We start from the raw sequence: 25,961 nt of genomic DNA on the forward strand, positions 1-25,961 counted from the left end.
GATTAAGTGGGCATATTTTAAGACATGCAATCCTGATGCATCATGCCCTGCAAACCAGATCTGTTTACAGCTACAGTCTGAGCCCTTCATAACAGCTGGATGTGTCAGGCTTTTGAAAAATTGCTACTCAGGCCACAGACTGAGTGGGCATGTTTGCATGCCCATATCACAAGATGCTAATGTTAGAAATGCCCATGCTCCAGGCCAGGTATCTCTTGAAACACTTTATTCCCCTTTTCTTAGAATATGGAAGTTGAAAGCAGGCAGGCTCGTGGCAGAGAGAGAAATAAAGACAACAACTGCAAAACTGTGTTGTTTTTATTTTAAACATGCAAAATACAGTTCATGCATCTGCCATTTTGAAAAATCTCTCAGTTCATAGCAGATTCAACCAAAGACATTTTGGCTATTGACCCTCAATAAATATTTCAAAATGCTTTACAGTGTAAAGATAAGAAATTTAGCAAAATTTCAACAAACCTGTATAAAAACCAGATACAGATAACTTTTTATTTCAAGGCGACATGCTGTAATGTAAAGAGTTCACTTTTTTTTTTCTGGATTTTTTTTCTCATAAAAAGTTTTTGACAATACAACCGCTTAACAGATTTAAGCCTTCAGGCTACACATGCAAAAAAAATGGTTATTGTAGTTAAAAATCACCAAAACGTGCTATTTTTTTTGTTTCATTTTTAAGTACAGTAGTTGTAGACAGTAGCATTTTTCTTTTTTGATTTTGTAAAAGAGTGCAGGCAGGTTCATGGAGCTAGTGTCCTGGAAGACTCGTACTCTGACATACATTTTGGTTTTATCCCTTTGCCATTGTAATAGTCCACGACTTGGTTTGGAACTTCAGCCAAAACGCTTTTTGCTAGAGCAGCTGGGGATGCCTGCAGGAAATGGTAGAAAACACAAGTGTTAACCTGTCTCTCTGCTAAAAGCGCTGTGGGTTTTAGAGGTATTGGTACCATGAGGTAAAGGTAGGAAGTATGGTACAGAAATGGAAGGTGAAAAAAGACTCAAAGTGACTGGCACTAGTACTAGAAACTCATTTGATGAGGCAGTTTGGGCAGGTAGCTGTAGCTGCCTGACAGTACACTAAAGCCAAAAGTGGTCTGCATGTTTTTCAGGTCTGTTTGGGATATTTTAACTTCCCTGCACACTGGGAGAGCGGCATATCATAATAAAAAGGGCTGCAAAGAATTCATTCATCAGTACTCAGTGAGGAACCCTGCAGACCTTCAAGTTGAACATGAATGGACACCACTGTAAAAGGGAGGCCTTCATCACCATTCTGCTCTCCAGGAGCTTGCATGGTATTCTAATGGCAGGGGAAGTTTTTAATTCAATAAAAAAGATTTTGTTTTCATTGGAATTAAACGATGGTCATGAGAAAGCTTCAGTCCTAGGCTTTCTGGAAGCTTTAAAGCTCTTCCTGCAATGTATAAATGGTGGGTGTCAACCAGACTTAAGAACTGATGAGCCTGAAATGTAGAGGTGGATAGAGAGATGGCCACTGGCCTTCTCCCCAGGTGAGGAGGAGGGCTGCCCCTCCGTGCTGTGAGACACCATGCCCTCTACCCATAGCACACCCTTGCTGCTTCATTTTAAGCAGTGGGGCCTGTGGACGTTTTGTGGGCAACTGTTGCCTACATGTGCTGCAGGGATTTTCCTCAGCCCCTGAATTTGGCAGTGAGGAAACCCAACTCCTGTTTCTCCCAAGCACCCCAAGAGCAGCCTCTTGCCCCATGTTTTGGATTTCCTTGTTTCTAAGTATTTGGGTAGAGCTGATTCCAAGCCCCCTGGAGACAGCCTGCCCAACCATGTGCCCTCTGAGCCCACCACAAAAATAAGGTAAAAATGCAAATGCTTAAACGTCAGTTTGAGAAGTTTAAACTTGTGTTTATCTCCAGATACAGCACACGCAGATCATGCATTGCAGCTCAGAAGATGCATGGGTATTCAACCAGTGACTGGGTTACATTTCTTCTGCACACCAAGTACTTCTTCCCACATTAATGAACAGTTCCCTCCTCACTGTCTGTTATATTGTCAATGAGGTTCCACAACTACCATGTCAGAAAATAGTTGTATTGACTGCTTACTGGTGTACTGTATTTCATGGGGTGGGATCCTTATACTTCAAGAGTGTTAAAAACAGGCTTACATAGGATGTAAATAAATGGTAAATAAATGGTAAATGGTTCTATGATTCTGTGAACTATTCATAGGCAAGCTAATCCAAGGTTGCAGAAAACCCCATGGCTATTATAAATTCCAGTATCAAATGTTAAAATACTACAAAGACAATACTAGGAAAACCAGAAACAAAACTATTTATTGTATTTTTGTATTTTGAGTCATGTATGTGATTAGTAATGAATAAAATGAACTGCTATTTCCCTGCTGTGACATTTATACCAAAATATTTGTGCAGGCAAGAAAGCCTGGAACATTTCTGCATGAACAAACTGGCAAAGCAGAGCCCATACTTTGCCTGACAGTGCAGCAGCTGTTCTCAGGTGTTTCACAGTAAGAGAACCCATTTATTTTAATCCCTCAAAGTGAAATGCATCGTTTTCCACAGTTGCCCCATTCTCGCCTAAGCCCGTTTTCACTGAAATCAGCAGAAAATACCCCTTGGAGTCAGGCAAATGGCCAATTTCTATGTTGCTATTGAGAATTACTGGGGTTTTTTGATCTCCTTCCCAGTCTACCACAGCTGCATATACCTCAGTCTGCCTCTGTGTCATCTTACCAAAAATATAATTCTACATAAAGGGTAAAAACAGGATGTACGGAAAGACTCCTGGGGCCATGGCTGCAAGCACAAGCCACAGCAATCAGGAAACTTCACTCTGCTCTATCTTTAAAAATGCTGGGCAGGAGCACTTGGCTTCTGTGGATTGCGTGTAGTCCACAAGTCTGAACACTGGGCCAACACTCATCTCTCTGCATTGTACTCCCATCACCACTTCTCTCTCTTCCCATGCCACATCCATTCTTCCCAAATGCTGGGTCAGCCCTTCAGAACAGGCTCTGTCAGGGCTCAGATGTGTAGCTGAATCACCGCCACTTGAGGAGTCAATGGAGCTATGTGCTCCTCTCCCAGCATGCATGTGAAGTAAAAAGTGTTTCAGTGAGGTTTGAGCTAACACATTTACTGTGCCCACAGGCTCACAGGCTACATGTAGCTCCACACACTTGCCCTGAGGTAGCTGGCTTCAGTCTGAACATGGACAAGTGTTGCTTTTTAGAGTTTCATCATACCGGTGATGTCTGTTGGTCCTGGGGCTCTTTGTAGAAGGGAGCATCCCAAAACCAGGGTTAGGGGTGATTTCCTGCCTGATGATTCGGGCTATTTGTACCTTATGTACTTTTGTGACGGTAAAGCACTCTGACTTTTCTAGACCAGCTGGTGCAAAAGTCAACTTCCAGCTCTTCAAGGAGTTAGTCAACAGGAACCCCTGGGAAACTGCCCTCAGGGACAAGGGGGCAGAAAAGAGCTGGCAGATCTTTAAGGATGTTTTCCATTGAGCACAAGAGCTCTCCATCCCCAGGTGTAAGAAATCGGGTAAGGAGGGCAAGAGGCTGACATGGCTGAGTCAAGACCTGCTGGTCAAACTAAAAGGCAAGAAGGAAATGCACAGGCAGTGGAAGCAGGGAAAGGTATCCTGGGAACAGTATAGGGACAGTGCCCGGTTGTGCAGAGATGGGGTCAGGAAGGCCAAGGTGCAGCTGGAGCTGAACTTGGCAAGGGTTGCAAAGACCTGGGAACTACCGAACCGTCAGCCTCACCTCTGTGCCTGGAGAGATCATGGAACAGATCCTCCTGGAAGCTATGCTAAGGCACAGGAAGGACAAGGAGGTGATTCGAGACAGCCAGCATGGCTTCACCAAGGGCAAGTCCTACCTGACCAACCTAGTGGCCTTCTGTGATGGAGTAACTACCTCAGTGGACAAAGGAAGGGCTACAGATGTCATCTATCTGGACTTCTGTAAAGTCTTTGACACAGTCCGCCACAATATTCTTCTCTCTAAATTGGAGAGGTATGGATTTGATGGATGGACTGTTCAGTGGATGAGGAACTGGCTGGATGGTTGTACCCAGAGAGTAGTGGTCAATGGCACAACATCTGGATGGACACCAGTGACAAGTGGTGTCCCTCAGGGGCCTGTACTGGGACCAGCACTGTTTAACATCATCAGTGACACAGACAGTGGGACTGAGTGCACCCTCACCAAGTTTGCAGATGACACCAAGCTGAGTGGTGCAGTTGACATGTGTGAGGGATGGGATGCCACCCAGAGGGACCTGGACAAGCTCAAGAAGTGGGCCGGTGAGAAGCTCATGAGGTTCAACAAAGCCAAGTGCAAGGTCCTGCACCTGGGTCAGGGCAACTCCCAGTATCAATACAGGCTGGGGAATGAAAGGATTAAGAGCAGCCCTGCGGAGAAGGACTTGGGGGTACTGGTGGATGAAAGACTGGACAAGAGTCGGCAATGTGTGCTTGCAGCCCAGAAGGCCAATCGTGTCTTGGGCTGCATCACAAGGAGCGTGGCCAGCAGGTTGAGGGAGGTGATTCTGCCCCTCTGCTCCGCTCTGGTGAGACCCCACCTGGAGTCCTGCGTCCAGCTCTGGAGCCCTCAGTGCAGGAAAGACATGGACCTGTTGGAGAGGGTACAGAGGAGGCCACCAAGATGATCCGAGGGCTGGAACAGCTCTGCTGTGAGGACAAGCTGAGAGAATTGGGGTTGTTCAGCCTGGAGAAGAGAAAGCTGTCGAGAGACGTTATTGCAGCCTTTCAGTACTTAAAAGGGGCCTATAAGAAAGATAGGGACAGACTTTTTAGAAGGGCCTGTTACGAAAAGACAAGGGATAATGGTTTTAAACTAAAGGAGGGAAGATTGAGGCTAGACATGAGGAAGAAAAGTTTTACAATGAGGGTGGTGAAACACTGGAAGAGGTTGCCTAGAAAGGTGGTAGATGCCCCATCCCTGGAGACATTCAAGGCCAGGCTGGACGGGGCTCTGAGCAACCTGATCTAGTTGAAGATGTCCCTGCTCACTGCAGGGGTTTGGACTAGATGAGCTTTGAAGGTCCCTTCCAACCCAAACTATTCTATGATTCTATGATTTGTGTCAGTAAGAATCAGGAAATTCTGAGCTAAAAACCAGTCCCAGTTTAGCAGTGCTCTGTAAGGGTTACCTTCACTAGCTTTTTAACACAAATAGTACATTAATGTTTTGCTGTAGTGTTTTCTTCTCCACTGCTAAACTGCTATGCTTGAAGAGTATCCAAGCAATAAACACCTCAAGATGAATAGTTCTCAACTGATGGCTAATACATAACAATCAGATCAGCCAGCAGCAGGAAAATAGTGCCCTATGATGATAATTAGTGTATATTACAAATGACTGTTGATTCAGTTCTATAACTTCACCATGCTTAATCTTTAATTACAATGCATAGTGCCAAACATTGCTCCTTGCAGTACTTAAGAGCTGTGCTTTCCACACTCACTTGTGATATATGTGTTATTAAGTCACAGTTGTTAGCCTTTAGGATTAAATACAACGCAGAGTGGAATACAATCTATTACACCTGTGCCTTCAGATTTGTGCACAGTAAACACATCATGCATCCTAAAGGCAAAGAATTTCAGCTCTTAAAATATGACTGCAAATGGATTGAGACAGGTGATTTTCTTCAACTACATTTCAGAGATCATGAGCAACACTGTTCTGTGTTTCAGGTGAAGGACACTCACATTGCTGGGGTGGTGATAATTATGGAGAGAAGAAATTCACTTGGGTTCAGGGAAAATATTTTCGCTTTGTTATGTTCCCCTGTAGTGAATTGTACATGTCACCCACTATACAATGGGACATTTTTTTAAGCAGTAATGCCTACCTTGATTTTATCAAGCCTCTGCAACTACTGGATTTTCCAAGAATCAGGACAATTATTATTATTACTGTTGTTATTTTTAAAACTTCAAAGATATTCTTTAAAGAGAGAGTAAAAAAGGTAAGATGCTTTACTGAAGTACTCCTGATACACTACATAATGTAGGAGATTAAACCCCTACAATAAAGCTTTCTGTCTACATTGGGTCTTGAGCCAGTAAAACGTTGAAGTGGGAATAGGTTTTAGGTATGTGAATAATGGTAATTAATTGAAATGTATTAAATGCCTGTATGAGTGCTGTGCAGGATTGGAACCCTCTCTGAAGTCAAACGTATAAAATAAAAGGTATTCACTCTATAGGTTATTTTTACAACTTCCTTCTCCCACTTTTCAATTTTCTCACAGGGGCAGCTTTTGGTTGGTTATTTTTTCATCTCTTTGGGTAGATATGAGATTTTCAGTTCCAGGCTGACCTGAGAATTGAAGTAATGAAAAAAAATATTGTTTGGGTTGACTCCAAATGAATTTTATTTTACTGTTCCAGCAAAACACAAAATAATTGCTCGCAAATAACATGTTCTTCCCTCCTTCCATCACTAGTAGAGGTAATACGGATTTAGGCATAAATAAATACTTGATTTATGAGAAAAATCTATAAACCTTATACAACTTGATTTGTAGTCTTTCTGAAAAGATCCTTCACTTTTTTCTTTCCTACTTAATCATTCAACAACCTAAATATCGAAACTAAACACAAGGTACATTCGCAAAAAAGATGTGATTTTTAACTAAATACATCTTTTACTTAAAGCTGTCAAATGTAATATGCTGATTTATGGTAATTCTTGTGTTTGATCAGAACTGATCTGACAAAAATCTCCGAAATGTGTTAAATCCACATTTCTCTGTGGGGAAAAATAAGTTTGAATCAAAACACCACACTAATTTCTCCCATGAAAAATTATTTCACTAGTTGATGCAAAAGGCATGGTCTTTTGTTTGTGCTAAGGATAAGTAAGCAAGATAGCTGTGAATGTCACTTTGTTCAGAGAGAGAGATTATTTGGGATATGACAATAAAGAAATTCAGCCAGAAGTGGCTATTGTTATAGGCACTCATCCATTACACTGACATTTGTTCAAATGCTGAAAGATCACAATAAACAGACTAAATATCAAGTTGTATAAGATATATTTACTTTTCTGATATAGCAAATAATTATCTATCTCTATATCTGTATTATCTCTGCTACTGAGAGAAAGGGGGAGAAAAATATCACTATTTAGTAAGAGCAATATATTTTTAAAGATTACTATCCTCTCCCAGTACTGGGGAAGTTAATCTAAAACAGCTAAAAATAATATATGCTTGTCATTTGACCAATGCTAGCAATTAAAATCACACATAGACTCACAAGTTAACACCAGAGACACAATATATTCAGTGCCCAGAACTGCAACTGTCAGCGTTAATCTATTCAATCAAGGACAATTTCAACTTTGTTATAAAATCACAAAATGAAACTAAAAATAACAAATGCAGCTGGCTTTGCCAGTTTCTTGCAGAAACTTGTTTTCAGCTAATTGAAAGTAGGTCTAGCACTAGCCCATAAATAACTTGCTTCTCGACACTTTTACAATAGACTACAGTGCAGAACTATGCACTTGTGATTTTCTGATGAAGGAGAATGACAAGCTATGAGTAGGTTGTGCTCATACTTTTTTCCAGCAGATAAGTGACTGAATGGCACTGTCAGCATAGAAATGGATGTATCTACAATTCCATGGCAAATCTGCAGCCATTTGGCATGGTGTCACCAAACTAAGAGCACAAGGTGAGTTAGACCTCCTATGAGGATCCATTCTTTACATAAGGGTAGCGAGTAAAGAGAAACAAGTTTGTTTCTCCTCTCAGTAGAATTTGTGAGAGTAGGAAGTCCATCTAGATCTAAGAGAAATACAGCAAAATTGTGTTTTGAAGTGAGAAAAAATAACAATTCTTGAGAAACAGGAAAATAAAATGAAGGTATTTTGGAAATAGCAAACAGAAAAAAAAAATGCCCCATGGTAACAAAAAGCCTAGAAAAACTAAAGAAATGTATGCTCTGCAAACCCATACGCAGAGCAAAACCAACCCAGAGTTGAAAACTTCTGTGTGACACATCCAGATCAAAGGATCACTGGCATATGGGAGCAGATTGGAAAGGGCAATCACTTGAGGAGAATGAGTCAGTTACACTGTGAGGTAAAGAAATTTTCAAATCAGATACCAAGGATATCCTTCCTAGACACCGAGGTGAGAAAAAAACAGAGTCTGGAGAACCTCTTAAATATAACAGAAGGAATGAGGGTAAGGAAGGGAGAGAAAGATGGAAAAACAGAGGGAAAGAGATGTGATCAGCATTGCAGAGGAACACAATGGCCAGTCCTTGCTTCTACATGGAGGAAAAGGGCTCTGAAAAACCCAGCCATGTGTAGGAAAGCTCCTTCTGTGGGTGAACACTGTCTCCACCTAGCTGCTGAAAAAGTCCCTGGCATGGATGCTGCAATGTAGGGCTGGAGATCGAGGAGAAAAATACATGGCCAAGGCATTATTTCAAACGTGGCAACTTAGTGCTGGGTCTGTCCCTTCCTCTCCTACAGAGTGTCTCCTACACCACGCTGGGCTCAGATGGAACAGCTGGCTGAGGGTGCAGGGAAGCTCTTAGTAACATCATTTTCTTGGTTGTGTTCTTGTGCAGAATTTGGGGAAAGGGTTTGCAGGCAACCAGGATGCTGTGGGTGGATAGTCCTTCCTTTGAGAATTTAGGGGTATAAATTTTAATAAGGAAACAACCTCGTGGGGAACACTGGGAATACAAATCCACAGCTATTTCAGCTGCCTGTGGAAAGGAAGGGACGGAAAGGAGAATAGAGTAGTCCTAAGAGAACAGATGCAAAGAGAATGAAAACGTGATACCAGGAAAAACAAGTCGGGGAGAGCAACCAAACTAAAATCAGGGAGAAAGTGGAAGTAAGGCCTGGCACCACAAGAAGAACATGGATTCTTCCTTCCCTACCCTCACCATCTCACTAATGGAGCACATTTCACTCTGTATTCCTTCTTTTTCTCCATTTCTGACACAATAATGCCATAGCCTTACTACACACTTCATGCCCATCCAAAAGGTAGGCCCAGCCCCAGGGACCATTCACTATACATCATAGACCTTCACCCTTCCGTGGAATGGATGGAAAAGTCAGCTTACATGTTTGAAGTTCCTAAATGGCACAAACTGGACAATGTCTCGAAGCACAGGCTCGCCCTTGGGAGACCTCAGGATCCCGTCATCACCATCCAGCATCTGCATGTCGCTAAAATCGGCGTTCCCCACCCCGACGATGATGACTGACATGGGAAGGTGAGAGGCATGGACAATGGCCTCTCTGGTGTCAGCCATGTCTGTGATGACGCCATCCGTGAGAATCAGCAAGATGAAGTATTGCTGAAGTCGTTGGACAAGAAGCAAAAAATTATATCATTAGTTAATCTTCCAAAGCTGCTTGCTCTTTTCCAGTATAAAAGTGTTTCTGGTAACTCATTCATGGACTTTTTTAAATATAAAAGAGCCTTAATAATTGCTCAAAAGTTGTGTTTCCCATCCAAACCTCCTCAGCTACTAATTTTTCCACCTCTGGAGTTTAGCTCTAGTTCAGATAATTTTCAGGAGCTGGAGGGAGCTAAGAGATGCACAGTGTAGAAAAGGGAGTTTCTAGCTGCTAGGGTTGGGAGACTCAGGACTTTGGCTGGGAAGTCTGTAATAGTCCTGAGATCCTCGCTAGCCCTGTTTTCCATCTGCTGCACAATCACTTCTGCTGACAGTTTCTGATTACATTTTTTTCCCCTTCGGGAACCAGTGGGAGGCCAGGAGGAATGGGGTATTGAAGCGTTACAAGCCTGTAGCAGAGCTGTCAGGGAGGTTATGACAGCACTTTGCAGAGGAGCTTTGTTAACAGGCAAGTGGGATGGGTGCAGCCATCTGCAAACTGGAGGGTGACCCACTGGTGCCTGTGGGAGAAGCTCCACGCCGTGGCAGGTCTACTACATTCTGCAGAGTAATGGGGTCCCTGGGGCGAGCAAGGGCATTTGCAGGGAGGAATATGTCCATTTTCAAACACTTCATACAGAGCCCTGAAGAGACTTTTTCTCATTCTCTAATGGAGAGCAAGCAACTTTGCACGCTTGTCATCTTTGCAAAAACTCCAAAGCTCACTGGACTGGGATCATGGGCTATGACTTCTTTGCTTCGTAATGAGGAAGAGTGACTCTCACTTGGATCCTTTATGAATTGTTAGGCAGCTGAAGTCATTTAACCAATGTGCATTAATAGGAAAAATGAACAGCTCATAAAATTTGGTCACTCTGCATGAACAATACCAACACACAAAACATCATTAAAGTTTATGTATACACAGCAATACAAACTCACACAGAGTTCAGTTCATCACCTCCTGCCATGAATAAAACAAAACATGCAGAGAGAGAACTCTGTCTTGGAAACTCACATTATAAATTAATTTGTTTTTCAAACAGAAAGAGGGGAAGCTTAGATTTAGAAAAATGAAGTAGCTTATTCAATATGGCATACTAGTTCAGAGGCAGCACTACAAACAGAGTGAGCCATCTCAGGATTAGGTGGGTATGGAAATTCAAACATAACGATTCCCCGTTTCAGGACTGGTACCCTAAATAGTATCAAGATCCTGGAAATTGTAACGGAGTGACAAATCACAACTCCAGACTCATGAACAGAAATGTTTGGGAACTGCTGCCTTAACGGGACTTAAAAAAAGGCTCGGCACATGAAGAAAGCTCAGTGAAAGCTCCAGACGTGGTGATGAGATGCATGCCAACATACAGCTCTATTCTGTTCCTATACACAGGCATTTTTCTTGCTGCAGTATACAAGTCCTCTCCTACATCCTTGAATCCCCCAGAACTGCTCTCATACATGTTTCAGACCAACTCACCCACATACTTTCTCCAATTCTCTCATTCTCTCTTTCTCCCATTCTGTATGGCGGGCAGGAGAAAAATAGGCCTAATTCATTTCAAAGATGCACATTTAAACCACTGTCTATGCTTAAGCCTTTCAGGCCAAGAATCTGTCATGGGGTTTGTATCAGATGCAAGCTAACAGACTTGTCTCCTGATTTCTAAAAGGCACATAATACTCCATATCGGTAACAGTAAATTGAAAATGCTATCACTGTAGTTTTCAAATGAATGGTTGTACAAATCCCCCAGTTGAACAAAAAAGTTTTAGTACAGCCTCTGCAAGAGACTTGAAATTGGGTAGTCTGTGTAGGGAATCATTTGAACTCATCTGCTTGCATGATCAACACTTCTACGGCTTGGCCCCTAAATTTTCGTAACCTTAGTGGCGCCATTTATGTTTCCACAGTGAAGAACTGGGTGTGTTACAGTAAAACAGCTCTAAAAGCAGGAAACAGAACAGTGGAAGAAGAGTTTAAAGTTGTGACTATCAAAGCTATCAAAGCTAGATACACTGCTCCAGCGGACACGGACTCAGGATGCCTTCTTTGAAGGCAGTTAGTGAAAACTGTGAAGGTATGAGCCACGTACATGAAAATATCTGTTCTGATGACCTGCAAGAGATCCATCGTAAGACAAGAGAAAAGCCAACCACAGCATTATGTCCTTACCGAGGCCTCCTTGGTGTTGGTCTCCTCGGATGCTGATTTTGCCACCTTTTGGATGATGGGAGCAATGTTTGTGGGCCCGTACAGCTGCAGCTTGGGAAGGCAGCTCTGATAGGCCTCCACAACACCCTGTATTCCTGCCATGAAAAGCCACACAAAAGGCAAATAAACGTGGAACGCATCACCAATATCATGCTTATTTGAAGTGTAAATAAAAGGCAGGGTCTTAATGCATAAATTCAAAATATGACATGATTAGAAAGGACAAACAACTTCAGATAATTTCTGAGAAGTTGTCTCTAGCTGCCTGGAATCTAGTTTACAATACATAATCCATTATACCATGCTTCTCCTTTCCAGCAGTTTTTAATGTCTGTTTTCCAGGTATCAGCTTGCAATGCAATAGCTTCCATCCTTCTCAGTTCAAGGTGCAAGTGATCACTTCCTGACCACCAACTAAGATTCATACTAGAAAGTAGATACAAATTAAAAACACTTCAACACTTCTCTCTCCTCCTCTTCAGATAAATATTTATTTCTGTTTATCATGGTAGTTACCAACAAATTTGCCCTTTGTACTTACAGCCTAGAGCTGTCAAAGAATATTTTCAAATACCTGACTCCCCTGTGCTAAGAAAATAATTTTTCAGGGTGAATTTGCATAATTGCTCACAGGTTGAATTTGACTGTGACCAAAAGCTGTGAAATCTTGGAAGAAACAGCAGGATGCTTTGCAGTCTACAGAAGAATGAGCAAGAAGTTTTGATGGAGAACTAGCTATTTTTGGCTTCTTCATTTCAGGATATATAGCCAGACCAGGGAGAACAGACTTCTGCTGACACATTTGACAGACCACAGAATAGAAATTGGTGTTTTCAGTCATTGAGAAGAAGGATTTCTTGAAGTGATGCACGTTAGCCCCTGCATTCAGAACTCCCAGCTTACCAGACCTGAAGGATTAGAGGTCTAAAGTTGGAAAGAAAGTGGTAGACTGAAGAGCTTTGTAAAGGATGCTGAAAAATGAAATGACTTCAATAAGATCCTAAGCCAGTTTCAGTTTGCACTGAGACTAACTCATGAGATTTTACTCGACCATGTTTACAAGATACACAGGTGCAGATCCCTTACTCCCAAATTACAGGGAGTTGTAATTGCTTTACAACGATACACCTGAACCTCCTGTGAAAAAAACGGTGGAGAAGGCAGGCTTCTCTCTTTACAGATAGTTACGTACATATTTTTCCATTGCAGCACTCACAGGCAAAAGAACATGCTCCAATTATAGCTATGATTGGCTAAAATGTAAAGGAATGTTACAAAATTTCCCTTGGTAATTCCAGTGAATAAATTACATATTGCAAAAGTGGCCTTTTGTTAACTCCCAATTTTAAACCTGCTAAGGATTTCATTACATATACTTACTGATCTTGCATGAAGGCCTCATAAATCCTCATTAAGATGATGACAAGATACACTAGGTTTTTTCTTATGCATTAAAATATTACAAGATAAACCTTACTCCCTGCATTCCACACAGATTTAGCGTGGTTCAGGTCAGAAAGTTGCTTTCATCTTAAAAAGAAATATGTTATAGAAACATAATTTCTTGTTCACTATTTCAGATAATATCTTTTAGAAATATCTGCTGTCCTTATATATCCAAATCCAACAGGATATGTGAGTGGCTTACTTTGTAGCTTACTTTTCTTGGACTTCTTTTATTTTAGGGAGAGCCAATGTATATTTTTCTTCACAATTCAACTCTACATTTTTAATTGGAATCTACTTCAAATAGCTCTGAGGAAATACAGTGTATTAATGTATATACGGGTTTAAGATGCATGGAAAATGCATGCATGTATAGAAGCATTCATTCAGATTAGAGGTTGTTACTTTCTTCCTCACACAATGAAGACTGAGTACTAAGTATAAGATTATAAATACACCATACTATAAATATAGGAAATATAAGGCTATAAATACTAAAATTTTCCACAATGGAAATGGCAATAGAGGAAGAAGGGTGAGGATATCTGTATTTTATGTATTCCAGTGATCTCCACATCTTTGCAAACTCCTTATGCAATGTAGAGTTGTATGTCACACTACCTTGTGCCAGCAAAAGCTCACTGCTTCCACAAAGAAAGGGATTTCATCCCTCAAAAGCAAATCTGACATATACTCTTTTATAAAAACCTCTGTTTCTGGGTTTAAAGCAAGACACTCTTCAGCAATTTTCCTTTGTTTTCTGACAAGTATGCTAAGTATTACACAGGAAAAGTAGTGTGGTCACTAATCACTTTCTCTCACTCTTGCATCCTCCCTCCACATTATACGCTGGTGTTACTGCTCTCTGTGTCACCTAATACAGTGAGAGCATCTAGAAAACATCACAGAACAACTGGCAGTAGGAACTAATCAAGCATCCATGACAGGCAGGTGATGAGCAAACTGCAGCAGATGATTAAACAACATATTTTCTGATCTGTCTCCTTTTCTTGCTTTCATCCAGATGGATATTATTTTAAATGGTAGTCTTATGCAAAGAACCAAATAAAATTTAATTACATAACAAATATTAAGTGACATAAGCCAAAGTAATGCTCATACAGCAGGTCCTTTTTTTTTTTTTAATCTGCTTTCATTTCCATTGTTACATTTTATTTTGTACACATAATATGGTCTGGATAATAAGTTCTTTATTTGCAAAGAGTTTGTCTGTTCAGCCTCTGACCTGCTGCTGGCACTATATAGATGTGTCAGTCTTTTCAAGTACCAGTCAATCAATACAAATCATTATATAACAATGTCAGTGTGATAAAAGAATTAGCCTTGGACTCAAAAAAGGTAGCAAAGGGGGAGATGGATTTAAAAAGTGTTCTTTGCGTGGACTGCTAGGGCTTTGTTCTGAGGTACACAGAAGGTCTAAAATGTCCTGCATTTAGACTGGGAAACAAAGTTGTATTTGAACACTGTGTGCATAAATATGTTACCATCTAATGCTGACCATTGTTAACTGAGCTGTTTTAAACAGATCAGGTCCTGTGTAGATGCCAATGTGTCTATGTTCAGAAGTAGAGAAGCTAACACATTTTAAAATACAATAGTCCATGCAAAACTCTGAGGTCGGTTTTGCTTCGCCACCTCATTCCCACAGGCTCAGTGGGTCTAAAATCTCAACTTCAGGCTGGCGCACAAGCTTACAGGCACATCTAGATGCATACACATAATTTCTGCTTCTTTTAACTCCTTAAAAGCAATGTGAAAAGCTGTGTGAACACATCAAGCAGTTGTAGGACTTATGCCCAATTACATTTTGAGCATATGGCCATCATGAGCTGGGGCAGTCCAGCAATCCAAGCACAACGGCAAAGCAGGAATGCTCACTGAACCAAAATCAGAGGTCTTGCATTTAAGATGCATGAACTATGAATTTTTTTAATGTCTCTTTCCTTTGAACTTCTTATCCTTTCTTCTTTTCCTCACTTAATTTCTTGGCATCCTAATTCTCATCCTGAACATACTCCACTGACTGTCCCTGAAAGCAAGCCACTGAGAAGGGCTGAATGGAGCAGCTAGAAAATTGAACAGGAAAAGCATTCTGAAACACCAGTTTCAGGTAGCAGAAGGATAAGGAAGAATAACAACCTGTGGATTTTGGATCGCAATGATCATCTGACCAAGACTCTCAAACAAGTGTTAGTCTGGGATTACTTGTTGACTGTTTAGAGATTATTGTCCTGTTATTTTTACCTTTTAGAAAATGTGTGAATTGTGGCAGGAAATCCTAGCAAGACAGCATCAGTCACTGCAGACCTCACAAATCCAAGACATACAGCAAGACCTGCTACTTGAATCTGGTCCCTGTCTACCAAGGATTAGTGGTTGTTGCTAGAACGCAGCAATATTTTATGCAGAGTTAAAACAACCTCCTGCTGTATTTGCTGTCAGGAAAATATGCTTCCTTCTACCACAGCAGTCCTCAGCTGCTGCCCTCACACCTTGGTGCTGGACATCACTGGTCTACCTTGCAGCAGGCTGCTGTTGCTGTAGGTCTGGCCAAAGAACTGGCTCTAATCTGAGGGAATCTTTGATCACAGAGGTGCACAGCCTGCTTTTGCATGTCCTGCCCTTCTTAAAATGCACAACCTAGGATGTTGCTGTAGTTGACGATCTGGAATGAATCTAGGAGACTATATATGAGAAGAATCTTCTTCACAGTGAGGGTGGCGGAGCACTGGAACAGGCTGCCCAGGGAGGTTGTGGAGTCTCCTTCTCTGGAGACATTCAAAACCCGCCTGGACGCCTTCCTGTGTAACCTCATCTAGGTGTTCCTGCTCTGGCAGGGGGATTGGACCAGATGATCTTTCGAGGTCCCTTCCAATCCCTAACATCCTGTGATTCTGGGAGACGCAGCTCTAGTTTTCAGAAATGCTATTGATTTGGGGAAGTAAAAGTGCTGAATGGCCAACATAGTGTACTTTCAAAGGGACCTATTTTTCAGGAAATTAATATCTGGCACTTTCTCTGGTTTCCAAAGCTAAACCTGATGGCTTGGAGTCTCTTGGGTTTTGAAAACTGTGGCTGCTTTCTTTAAAAAACACTTTGAATAATACTCAGGGGATACAATTAAAAATGCAAGCACATTTTGCACACAGCAAAAATACAGCCGTCTGTCCTAATGTGTTACCTGCACATTCTGGGTTGTCTTCATTGAAATTGATTGCAAAATCATGAGAGACCTGCAGATAAATGGAAAGAAGAGAAGAAGACTGTAGTCAGAAAAATTATTCCAAGAGGACTTGTGGTTAAATGCTCTTTACATTCTTTCTGTGTTAAACCAGAGATTTTTCAAGCTTTCAGCCATTAAGTGTGAAATACAGTCCCAGATGGAACTCCCTGCAGAAACAAAGTAACAAAACAGGAATCAAACTTGTCAATCAACAACAAACCCAAGAAAAAATAGCACAAAGAAAAAACACCCAAGTACATGAGAAATCACATAAATATGGTGTCAGGATTGGGCTATCAATGCCAGGCACAGAAGAAGTATCTATTGCTGAGAAGATGTAAATGCCACCTCTTCCTAGCTCAACATCTCAGATGGCAGGAGAGAGAAAGCAGGTTGTGATACCCCACTGAAAGCGCAACCTCAGGCTCCCTCTGAGTCCTGCATTCCCATGGGTGCACAGTTCCTCATTTGAAGGCCAGGGGATTACTGGGTAAGTAATTTATTTTCCAGTGAGATCAAGGCAGTCACCCAGACCCACTGTGAAATAATAATGCATGAAATGTAAGGAGTCTAAGCTGGTTAAAAATTAGATTAGGCTGGGAGGGGGGAAATTAATAAGAAAAAACCTAAGACTCTTGTTTTTCCTCAAATTTAGTGACTATCTTTTTCTCTCTCTCTCTCTCTAGATCTGTCTGTAATAAAATACCACAGAGGTATTTTCTAGGAGAAGTGACTGTAAATACAAAAAAAGATGTTATTAAAAAAACCAAAACAAACTAACCAAACAAGTGGCTTTGGAAAATAATAACCAGACTTCTGTATGCACAAAGCAATGCAAGTCCCAGGTTCTGCGCTTCCTCTGTCACTTACAGATCTGTATCCACAGCACAAATCTGTGGGAACTGAAACTTTCTTCAGATAATCTTTCCTGGTTTTAAGGTTTGCTCTTGCCTGCATTTGTTCCAGATTCCTTTTTATTCCTTTCTTTGATCACTGATAAGGCTTGATTCCTTCTAATAGCTTCAGCTCTGAAGCTCAGTCTCTTAATTCTCCTGTTTGTCTTCAATTGTCTTGAATGAAAACCTACTTTTGTCTTGCAATGCACAACATATAGGTATATATTTTGGTTAGCAAAAAGTGGATATGGCTGAGAGTTAAGCAGGTGATTTGCATAATTTAAAATTAAATTGATCACCCCAGATTCATGAAGGCATTTATATAGCTAACTTAAATTACACATTTTTGAGACTTCACAGGTCTCTGTAGGACCTTCAGAAGTGCCAACAGTCCTAGTCATATGGAAAGCAACCTGTTTACTCGCTCTACAATGGAACTTGAATTATTTGCAGAAATAAATTTATTTATTGGATGTCACTGTTACATTTGCTAGTTTAGATGACTTCACAGCACAGCACAGAAATTGGTCTATGGCTAATATACACATAGATGAAAGATGTGATTATAGAGAAGCTTCTGTAAAGGCAAAGTGGCATAAGTTGGCTAATTACTGCCAAAGAGAGTTTCTCAGCAAGAAATCAAATTTTCCCATCATATTCTGGCCTTGCTCACCACAGTGATGCCTACCATTACTTATTAAGAGGTTAGATAAAGCAGGACTTAGAACATGATGGGAAAGAACTGAAGCAAAAACTCACTGAAGAGTCTGCAGCCAGCTCGGCCCAGCCAGGAGTTTGCTCTATCTACACCAACCATCAGTTGCCTCTTACAGAGGGCTTTACATGGGTCATCCAGGCTGCCCTAATTGGCCATGGAAGATAATGCACAAAGTCATGATCCATGTTCCTCGTTGAGCAGGCACAGAAGAGCAGGGCTGTCAGATAAGCTTCCGTGGTGCTCCAGAGCCCTTCTGTCTGGCTGCTCCATGTGTCTCTGGGCACACTTTGCCCAGCTGGTATCTGCCAATCTCATGACCAGCTGCGGGCCAAAGGTAATTGCAGCTGTCAGGAACGGTTATGTGAGTTTTCACTCACTGATTTTTTTGTTGTTGTTTTTCAATAGCCTTTCTTCTTCCTTTAGGCTTGCTGTGTAACTGCATCTGAAGAGCAACAAGGATGGAGATGCATGTTTATATATTACAGGCTGATTCTTCCAATGCTGTGCCTCTTTAGTGATTTTATTTCTTTATTCCAAATCCATTTAAAATTATAGCAAAAGCAGTATCACAATTCTTTTCCAGAGCTATGAATACAGTGTTTTAAAAGCATATGCAAGTATGGGCTGGATGCTTTTGTTGCTATACCTCTTTCAGGATCACACCATACAAACAATTTGTCTAGTTCAGAGCTATGGCACCCAGGCCATTATTTAAGCAAAACACAGACAACAGTTCAGGCCAACAAGGAAAGCTCAAGTCTAGTGCACAACGATCCAAAAAATAATACTGTCTGAGCAATGGCTGCTGTTCTCTCAAAGCAACTGGCCCTCATACATTGTCATCCTGATTCACCAGAAACAGTGTTAAAATTTATCCTGAAGGCAGGACAGGAAACACAATGAATGTAGAAGTATTGGGTCGTTTCCTATGCTCTCTGAACAATATATCACAATTCAAACAAGATTAAAGTATAATGTGAAGGAGAGAAGATCTTTGAGCAGCTCAGTGATGGTTCACAAACAGGAAATCATCACCTGAGGCAAGCCAACAGCAGACATTTTTAAAGCAGAGTTTCTTCAAAAGCTCAGAACTCATTCCCCCGTCAGGTGAGTAAACCAGCTGTGCTTCAACCTGCCCCTGTGTTGTCTCCTCTGTGGTGGTGAGAATTCAAGAGGGTCCAAACCAGCAGAGACTTCAGTTCTTTTGCTCCTTACTGAACTTGGGCTGCTACCTGATAGGACTCCATGTAAAGCCCATCCATATCAAAAGGTGGTTTGGATCAAACATTCGATGCGTTTATTTTCAAAACAGTACAAGACGATGAGCCTCTTCCCTCCCTTTTTTTTTTAATTAAACATGTAAGGGCTGATGGCAGCAGACCAAAAGCTGGCATACTAAATGGCATCTTTCTGATACTGAATGACACAGCTCTCATGCACTCCCAGTACCGATAAACTAATGGGGAAAAGGAGGCAGAAGTGTGAACATCTAAGATGCTGAAGACTGGGAAATCCTCAGGGGAAACAAGACACTTGGCTGTTTAGAAGCAAGGATGTTTATATAATCTACTAGGGTGGTTTGTATGATGGATCAATCTCACAGTCAGGAAATTGTGGAATATGTCAAGCCACACAAACACAGAAAGACTGTTTTACGTTACTGCCTGGCACAGAGAACTTTGCAAAGAACTACAGACTGTGGTCTATGGTGGAAGTCACAATGAGGAATGTCCTCACATAACTGTGACTGTGTCACAGACCCTGGATTAAGTTTTGAATATGTAGCTGACCCTCTGCTCAGCCCTCCTCTTTTCTCTTTACATCAATCCATAAAACAAAAGAAGAGCAAAATTCTGGAGTGCAGAGGTGATTAAGTGTAATCAACCTGGCATTACCTGAGTTGCTGCACAAAACACCACTCAAAGCCTCAAACTAAAGGCGTTTACTTGCACTTGGCCATGTATTAATCTTTTCCCTCTGCAGGACTCCAGATAAATTATTTAGCTGATACCATCATGGATGTGGGATTATTAAAACACATCTGTCCAGGAACTTCCTGCACCAGGAAAGGTAATTTCTTCAAGATTTTTAACAAGCAAACTAAGTAGCTTTACCATACATCATGACATAGATTGCAACAGCAGCATTTCTAAGGATACATCAACTAAATAAACAGCCTAAAATATTTTTGCTAAGGCAGATTATAGCATTTTTTTTACCACTGTACAGCACCTCCATTGCCTGTACACACAGAGACAAGCACCTGCACACAGAAAGGCAGTTGTCCATCAACGCAATGGCACCCATGAGACTCTTGCAAGAATCGTAACCATACTTCTACATGCTCATGGCCAGTTCATTTTTGAGATTTCTCGGAAAAAAAAAAAAAAGAAAAAAAAAGTCTTCTGGACTCGGAAACCTCAAAACACAAACAAAAACCCTGCCTTGGATTCTGACAAATAACAAAACTCCAGAAAATCATAGAGCAAATTGCTGGAAAGCTTTCAGACTATGCAAAGGCATTTCATTTAACTTGCATCAAAACATGTTATATTTTAGCTTCCATATTTTTAAACCCCTTTTATTTTAACTGAACTTCAATTTTATAAATAAAAAGCTGTTTTGACTCAGAAACCACGTTCTTCATTCATTTTGCAAATGCTGAATATGGATGCAACAATTCTGAAAATTAGTAATCCTTTTTTTACCTTCTCTAGATTGTTGAACTAATTTAAATTAACCTTCCTGTCCCAAATAGCTCCAGCTTTCCAGAACCCTCTATGGTGATGATACTAGGTTTACTTGACAAACAATCTGACAAATCCAGGCATGTTTAGGAACACTTTCTCACTAATTTAAAGAGAGATTGTAAAAAATCCATGAACAATAGATGCATACTAGTGTATATACTGAAAGGCACAATGTTGAGCATGTATCTCTGAATAAATTGAACACTATTAAGCTACTGCCAGTTTGAAAATTAAATATGGAATGCCTGCATATTTTCCAAAAGCTTAAGACACTAACAAATTCGAAGAATCATTGCTCAAAAGCTATTATTTTCAGAATGCTCATTAATCAAACAGTTTGGGAGCTGGACAGCTTGTGCCTTTGGCTAAGACATCATTGTAGACATTTCTGCTTGGCAAAGTTTGGCCATTTATTTTCCCTTGTACTTGATTTTTGAGCATGCTGCCCAGTTTCCAAGTCTAAATCCAGGTTGTGTAGAAAAGGTGACAAATTCTGTTTTTGCCCTTCATCCATTACACATGCTTCTATTGGTTCTTTTTAGTCAGGTTTGCATATATTTTTGCCCTCAAGCTCCTGAAAAGTGAAAGAATCACAAAGACTGCAACACTGCTCAAGTCCCTTACCTGTCCAGCAAGCCAGACTGTTTCTGTAACTGCAATGAGGTTCTTTACAGCAACTCTTCCCAGCAAAAGCAGTGAATGAAGCTTTCATTAAAAACGCAGAAATAACCAGGACTGTCTGAAAACAAACTGCAAGTTGTTTTGTACATGTTCAGGTGTCAGCCTGCAATTCTTCTTTAGGAAAGAACACTTCATTATTGCCAATACACCTGTCACAGGGCTGACACAATTCTAACTTTCTTTTCATTTTAACAGTAAGTTTTGTGGTGCTGTGTGTTTTTTCAGCTCCTTTGAGTCTGTCTGCTAAAAAATTTGTGTGTGTGGTTCAGCTTTCTTTCCTCCTCTCCACTGTGATCTTTCACAGCAGTATCTAAGTTCATATTATCTGCCACCTCTTCACTTTGCATCAGACTACTCAGATACTTCTTGTTGCAAAAAAAAAAGTGATGGGTTGGAGACACTGATGTGGAATAACCAGCATGTTCTGCAAGTTTCATGTGTTAGAAACTGAAAGGGGCGATATTGCTGTCAAAGGTAAGTAAACCTAAGTAAAGATCGAGGAGCAGGGTGATGTATTTGTCAGGCCTTGGGGAAAAAAAGATCACATTGCCGAATATTAGATGAAAGATCTGTAGATCTCTAGACTGATAAGAAATGTTATGTTTGACATGCCTTGCTTCCTTCACTCCCACAGATTCCTTATGCCACTAAGAAACTTCTGGTTTTCTGCTAACAGCTGAAGTGTTTCATCTGGAGCTGAAATGAGGTAAAATAGTCAGTGTAACATAGTAGTGTGCTCTTTAAAAGGAAATTCTATAGAAAGCATATATAAAAACCTGTTTTTAAAGGAGTTTTCCCTCAAGAAGTTTATGAAGAGCCTGCAGAGGTAGAGACTACCATTGATTTGAAGTGCTGATGTAAAGTGGGGGGTGTATTTTTCCATGGGGAATCATAGTTGGCATAGCAAACATTTCCATTCTTGTAGCATGTAGAAAGATGTGAGGATGCTGGAATCTCACTAAATAGAGAGGTGGAGACTGCCCTCCAGCACCCATCCCAGGCTACTGGCAGGAGCTCGAGACAGTATGAAACCAAGGCATTGGTTTGACAACACCACAAATGGGCAGGAAACCTTGGCAAGAAAATTTAGAGCTTATGACCAGCCTGAAAGCAGCAGCCTTCAGCGGGTCCTAAATAGCAACTGGTCATTGAGTAGAGACTTGTTCCCATTGATTCATGCTGAACAACGAGTTACAGGCCTCATTATTCTACAGCTTGTGACTTAGCATGACATAAATTAGACCTGAATCCACTTGGTTTGCCTACTGCTTTTATCAAGCTGCTTACCTATGGCCTTCCCTCACTGTGTTATTGCCATGCATACGTTGGTCAGCTTTCCTTTAGATTTTTAAGGAAGCTATGCTGTGTTAGCCACGCGGAGGCTCTCATGGTTACTTAGAAACCCTTGGCAGTGGGAGTCCTTTCTTCCACAGCCCTAGCAATTTGTTGTCTACTGGAAGAAATAAGAGAGCAGCTGCTGGTGTGCAGAGACCAATGTGCTATGGGCAGGTTAGATCATCTCATTAGGACTGAAGACTTGAAAGCAGGCACTCTAAATTAAAATGAAAAGCTGATTTATCCACATGATGGAGTGAGAACTTAGCAGTTCTTATAATGATTCAACCTAAATTTGAAGATGCAAATTATTAGAGTTATGACACTGCTGTCCTTTAATAAAACAAAAGGTGTGTATGACTTGCAACACCTTTGACTGAAAGGATCAAAAGAACATCTGAACAGCACGAGATTTGCAGTGTTGCTGGGGTATCTATAGTGTTACCATATCTTTGTGGCAGAAGATAAGAAGTTAAAGGAGACAAATTAGGAGCACTTTTTTCTACAGTCTTTGTTACTTTTAATTGTATTGTTTTCTTCACTGTTTCCTATGCATCTTGGCTATGTTCCACACCAAACACTAATCATTGTTGGCTTTAAATTAACTTTATGATACCAGTGTTGACTAAATTACTGAAGGATTTTCAGGTTTATTGGTCTTGACTTACTAATGCGCGATGATGCAGCTGACTCTTCACTTTCCTAGAGAGTGTACCTTTCAGTTTAGAAGTGCAGCCAAAGCCAAGGAGGGAGTCAGAAGTGTTGACACAGTTTATTTTAAGAAGACAGATACTTGTATGGACTGTGTAGAGGATCACAGGGAGGGAGTGAACAAAAGCACAGATGACAGTTAATTCCTAATCTAGTTTCAGTTGGATGTGCCCATGACAGGCACCAAGCTAATTATTTGTCCTCATCTGTTGCACAGAAGGGCTAGTTCCCCCATGATGTGGTTCTTCTCTTCTTCTAAGTTTTATTACATTCATAAGCTGATGTAATGTTATTTTGTCTTTGTCATTTTCTGTCACAATTTTACACAGTGGAGATTAAAGATGTTCTGGCTCTCACTTGCAGCTCCATTTACTTTGGGACTTGTTTTGTTTCCTCATGCATATGTAATCCACAAGCAAATAGTGCCATATTCTTAGGTTTACCCCTACTTTTCCTGAACATCTCAAAATCTGATTCATTCATTTGCTTGATTTGAGAGGTTAGTGACATACAGACTTTTCAGGGCAGCTCACACGACTGGACAAGACCTTTTGTCCATGCATGGGCTACTAAGTTCAATGTAAGCCTCTGACTTGCTCAAGAGTACTTGTCAGGAAAATATCCAAACACCAGTCCTGCCAAAGGAGGTGTTGGTGATTGCAAGAACATCTGGTTACAAAGTCCTCCCGGAATGACTTTCTGGCAAGACCTGTGCTTTTCAGCTGATGCCTGAGGTCTGCTCTCACAATCAGGTGAAGAGTCTGTTGCCGGGGTCTATCGAGACTGGTATGTTGCCCCTATGCTTATCTGACCTGAGGCATCAATGCCACCAGCTGATAATTTTGGCTGAGATAGAAGCAGTCTTGTACTGTGAATTGTGCTCTACTGCCATCGCCAGCAAACCAGTGACAAGACTTCAGCTGGCACAGTAACATCTTCCTTCAAGCGTTCCTTAGGTAAGTATAGCTCTCTGCAGCTGCAGGAATTGCAAGTTTTCCCCCATGGAATGATGGTCACCTCACAGATGATTGAACGACCAGCTCCTGGCACACCACCAGGCTGGTACTTTTGTTCAGGACATTCGCAATAGTACATGGCATTGTCCATGATGGCCAGTACTGGACTTGAAAGAGCAATCTGGTTGTGGTCAACCCAGCCAGTCAACACTGCTATACAGCCATGGATAGAGACCCACATATTGGTGGCAAAAGGAGGGACATTTAGGAAGTAGCTACTTTGTTCCTCTAATGTGTCTGGTGGTAGAGGCTGCTCATGTTTGTTCTCCGAAACACTCCCCCTTATGTAGCAGAGATGGGTGTCAGCTGCTGCAGTTGGAACAGATCTAAACCAGACACAGATGTTCTGTGAGCATTTACCACCTCACAATCTGTATCAAAGTTCTGGAAGCTGTCTCTGATTTAAGAAAGCACTAACGCTGGTGTGACTTTTCAGGAACAGAGCACTGCAAAATATGTTGTCAGGCACACATTTTCCTAACAGTGCTTTTTAGCTGAGAAGGAAATGTTGTTAGACATACGTTGACTTACTTTAGACACCTGTTTGCAAGACATGTATCACATTTGCTGTACATCACAACTGTTATTCTTATGCAGATAGCAAACCTACAAGCCACGAGGAACAGACTGCTACACTTTTTTCATCTGCCGATGCATGCTTTACAATGCTGAATGACACACAATCTCTCTCTGCACAGAAACGCTCACCTGGCCAGTGTTCATCTCCCTACCCCTGCCACAGCTGAGAGACACAACCCAGAGCAGGGGCACGGAGATACTGGATGAAGTCTGAACGATCAGAAGTCTAATGCTGTTCTTTTCCAGATAGTGTCTGAGTTGCAGAATCCCCAGCTAATTTTTGGTTACTCTTCTGTGCAGAACTACTCTTCTGTTCACTCCTCTGCATGTGTAACACAGGATTTGAACTTCTGCCTATTTCTTCTTAGGCCTTTCTCTGTTGGACGCTCCTTCTTTTACTCCACCGTCTTCACTCCAGCCCTACCAGACTGCGTGTTTATGCTCACAATTGCACCATCACTGTGGATCACTCATTTTCTTTTGTTTATAAATACCACTTATCTCCAGCATGGATTCATACTCTTATGTTTCTCTTCCTGGTATTGAAGATGTCCACCGTGACACAGAAGTTTGCCAGAGAACAAAACTCTTCTAAAGCCTTTATTTTCAGGAATATGTTCAATCTCTTCATCATAAAGCATGGATACCAGGCTGCTTGCTGAAACACATCCTCCAAAAATGGGTTCTGTCAAACCAGGCCTTGCAGAGCTTCAAAATATGCTCAGCAAGTGTTGTTCAAAAAGTCAATTCTCCTCTTACCAGACTGGCATCCATTAAAAAAGCTTTGCCAATACCATGAGATATTTTGGGTGTAACACAACTATTTTAAGTCTCACCTTGATTCCTGATTTCAATGAGGTATCACTGGGTAAGAAAGCCAAATGAAAGAAAACAAGCAGTAGGAGCTGCTCTCTCTAGCCCCCTCCCCTT

At 41.2% G+C, this 25,961-nt stretch overlaps 1 protein-coding gene across 1 annotated transcript in view; it reads right to left on the minus strand.

Moving 5' to 3' along the window:
* Window positions 1-758: 758 nt before the first annotated feature.
* Window positions 759-25,961, minus strand: part of CPNE4 (copine 4) — a 202,272-nt gene continuing 177,069 nt past the window's right edge. The window contains exons 12-15 of the mRNA XM_065627509.1: window positions 16,304-16,355; window positions 11,617-11,750; window positions 9,159-9,395; window positions 759-890 (exon numbers count right to left, since the gene is read on the minus strand). Coding sequence (XP_065483581.1) covers window positions 759-890; window positions 9,159-9,395; window positions 11,617-11,750; window positions 16,304-16,355 — 555 coding nt within the window. The remainder of the gene's footprint in view (window positions 891-9,158; window positions 9,396-11,616; window positions 11,751-16,303; window positions 16,356-25,961) is intronic.

This window comes from Caloenas nicobarica, chromosome 2 (genome assembly GCF_036013445.1).
Source record: "Caloenas nicobarica isolate bCalNic1 chromosome 2, bCalNic1.hap1, whole genome shotgun sequence".
NCBI classification, from domain to species: domain Eukaryota; kingdom Metazoa; phylum Chordata; class Aves; order Columbiformes; family Columbidae; genus Caloenas; species Caloenas nicobarica.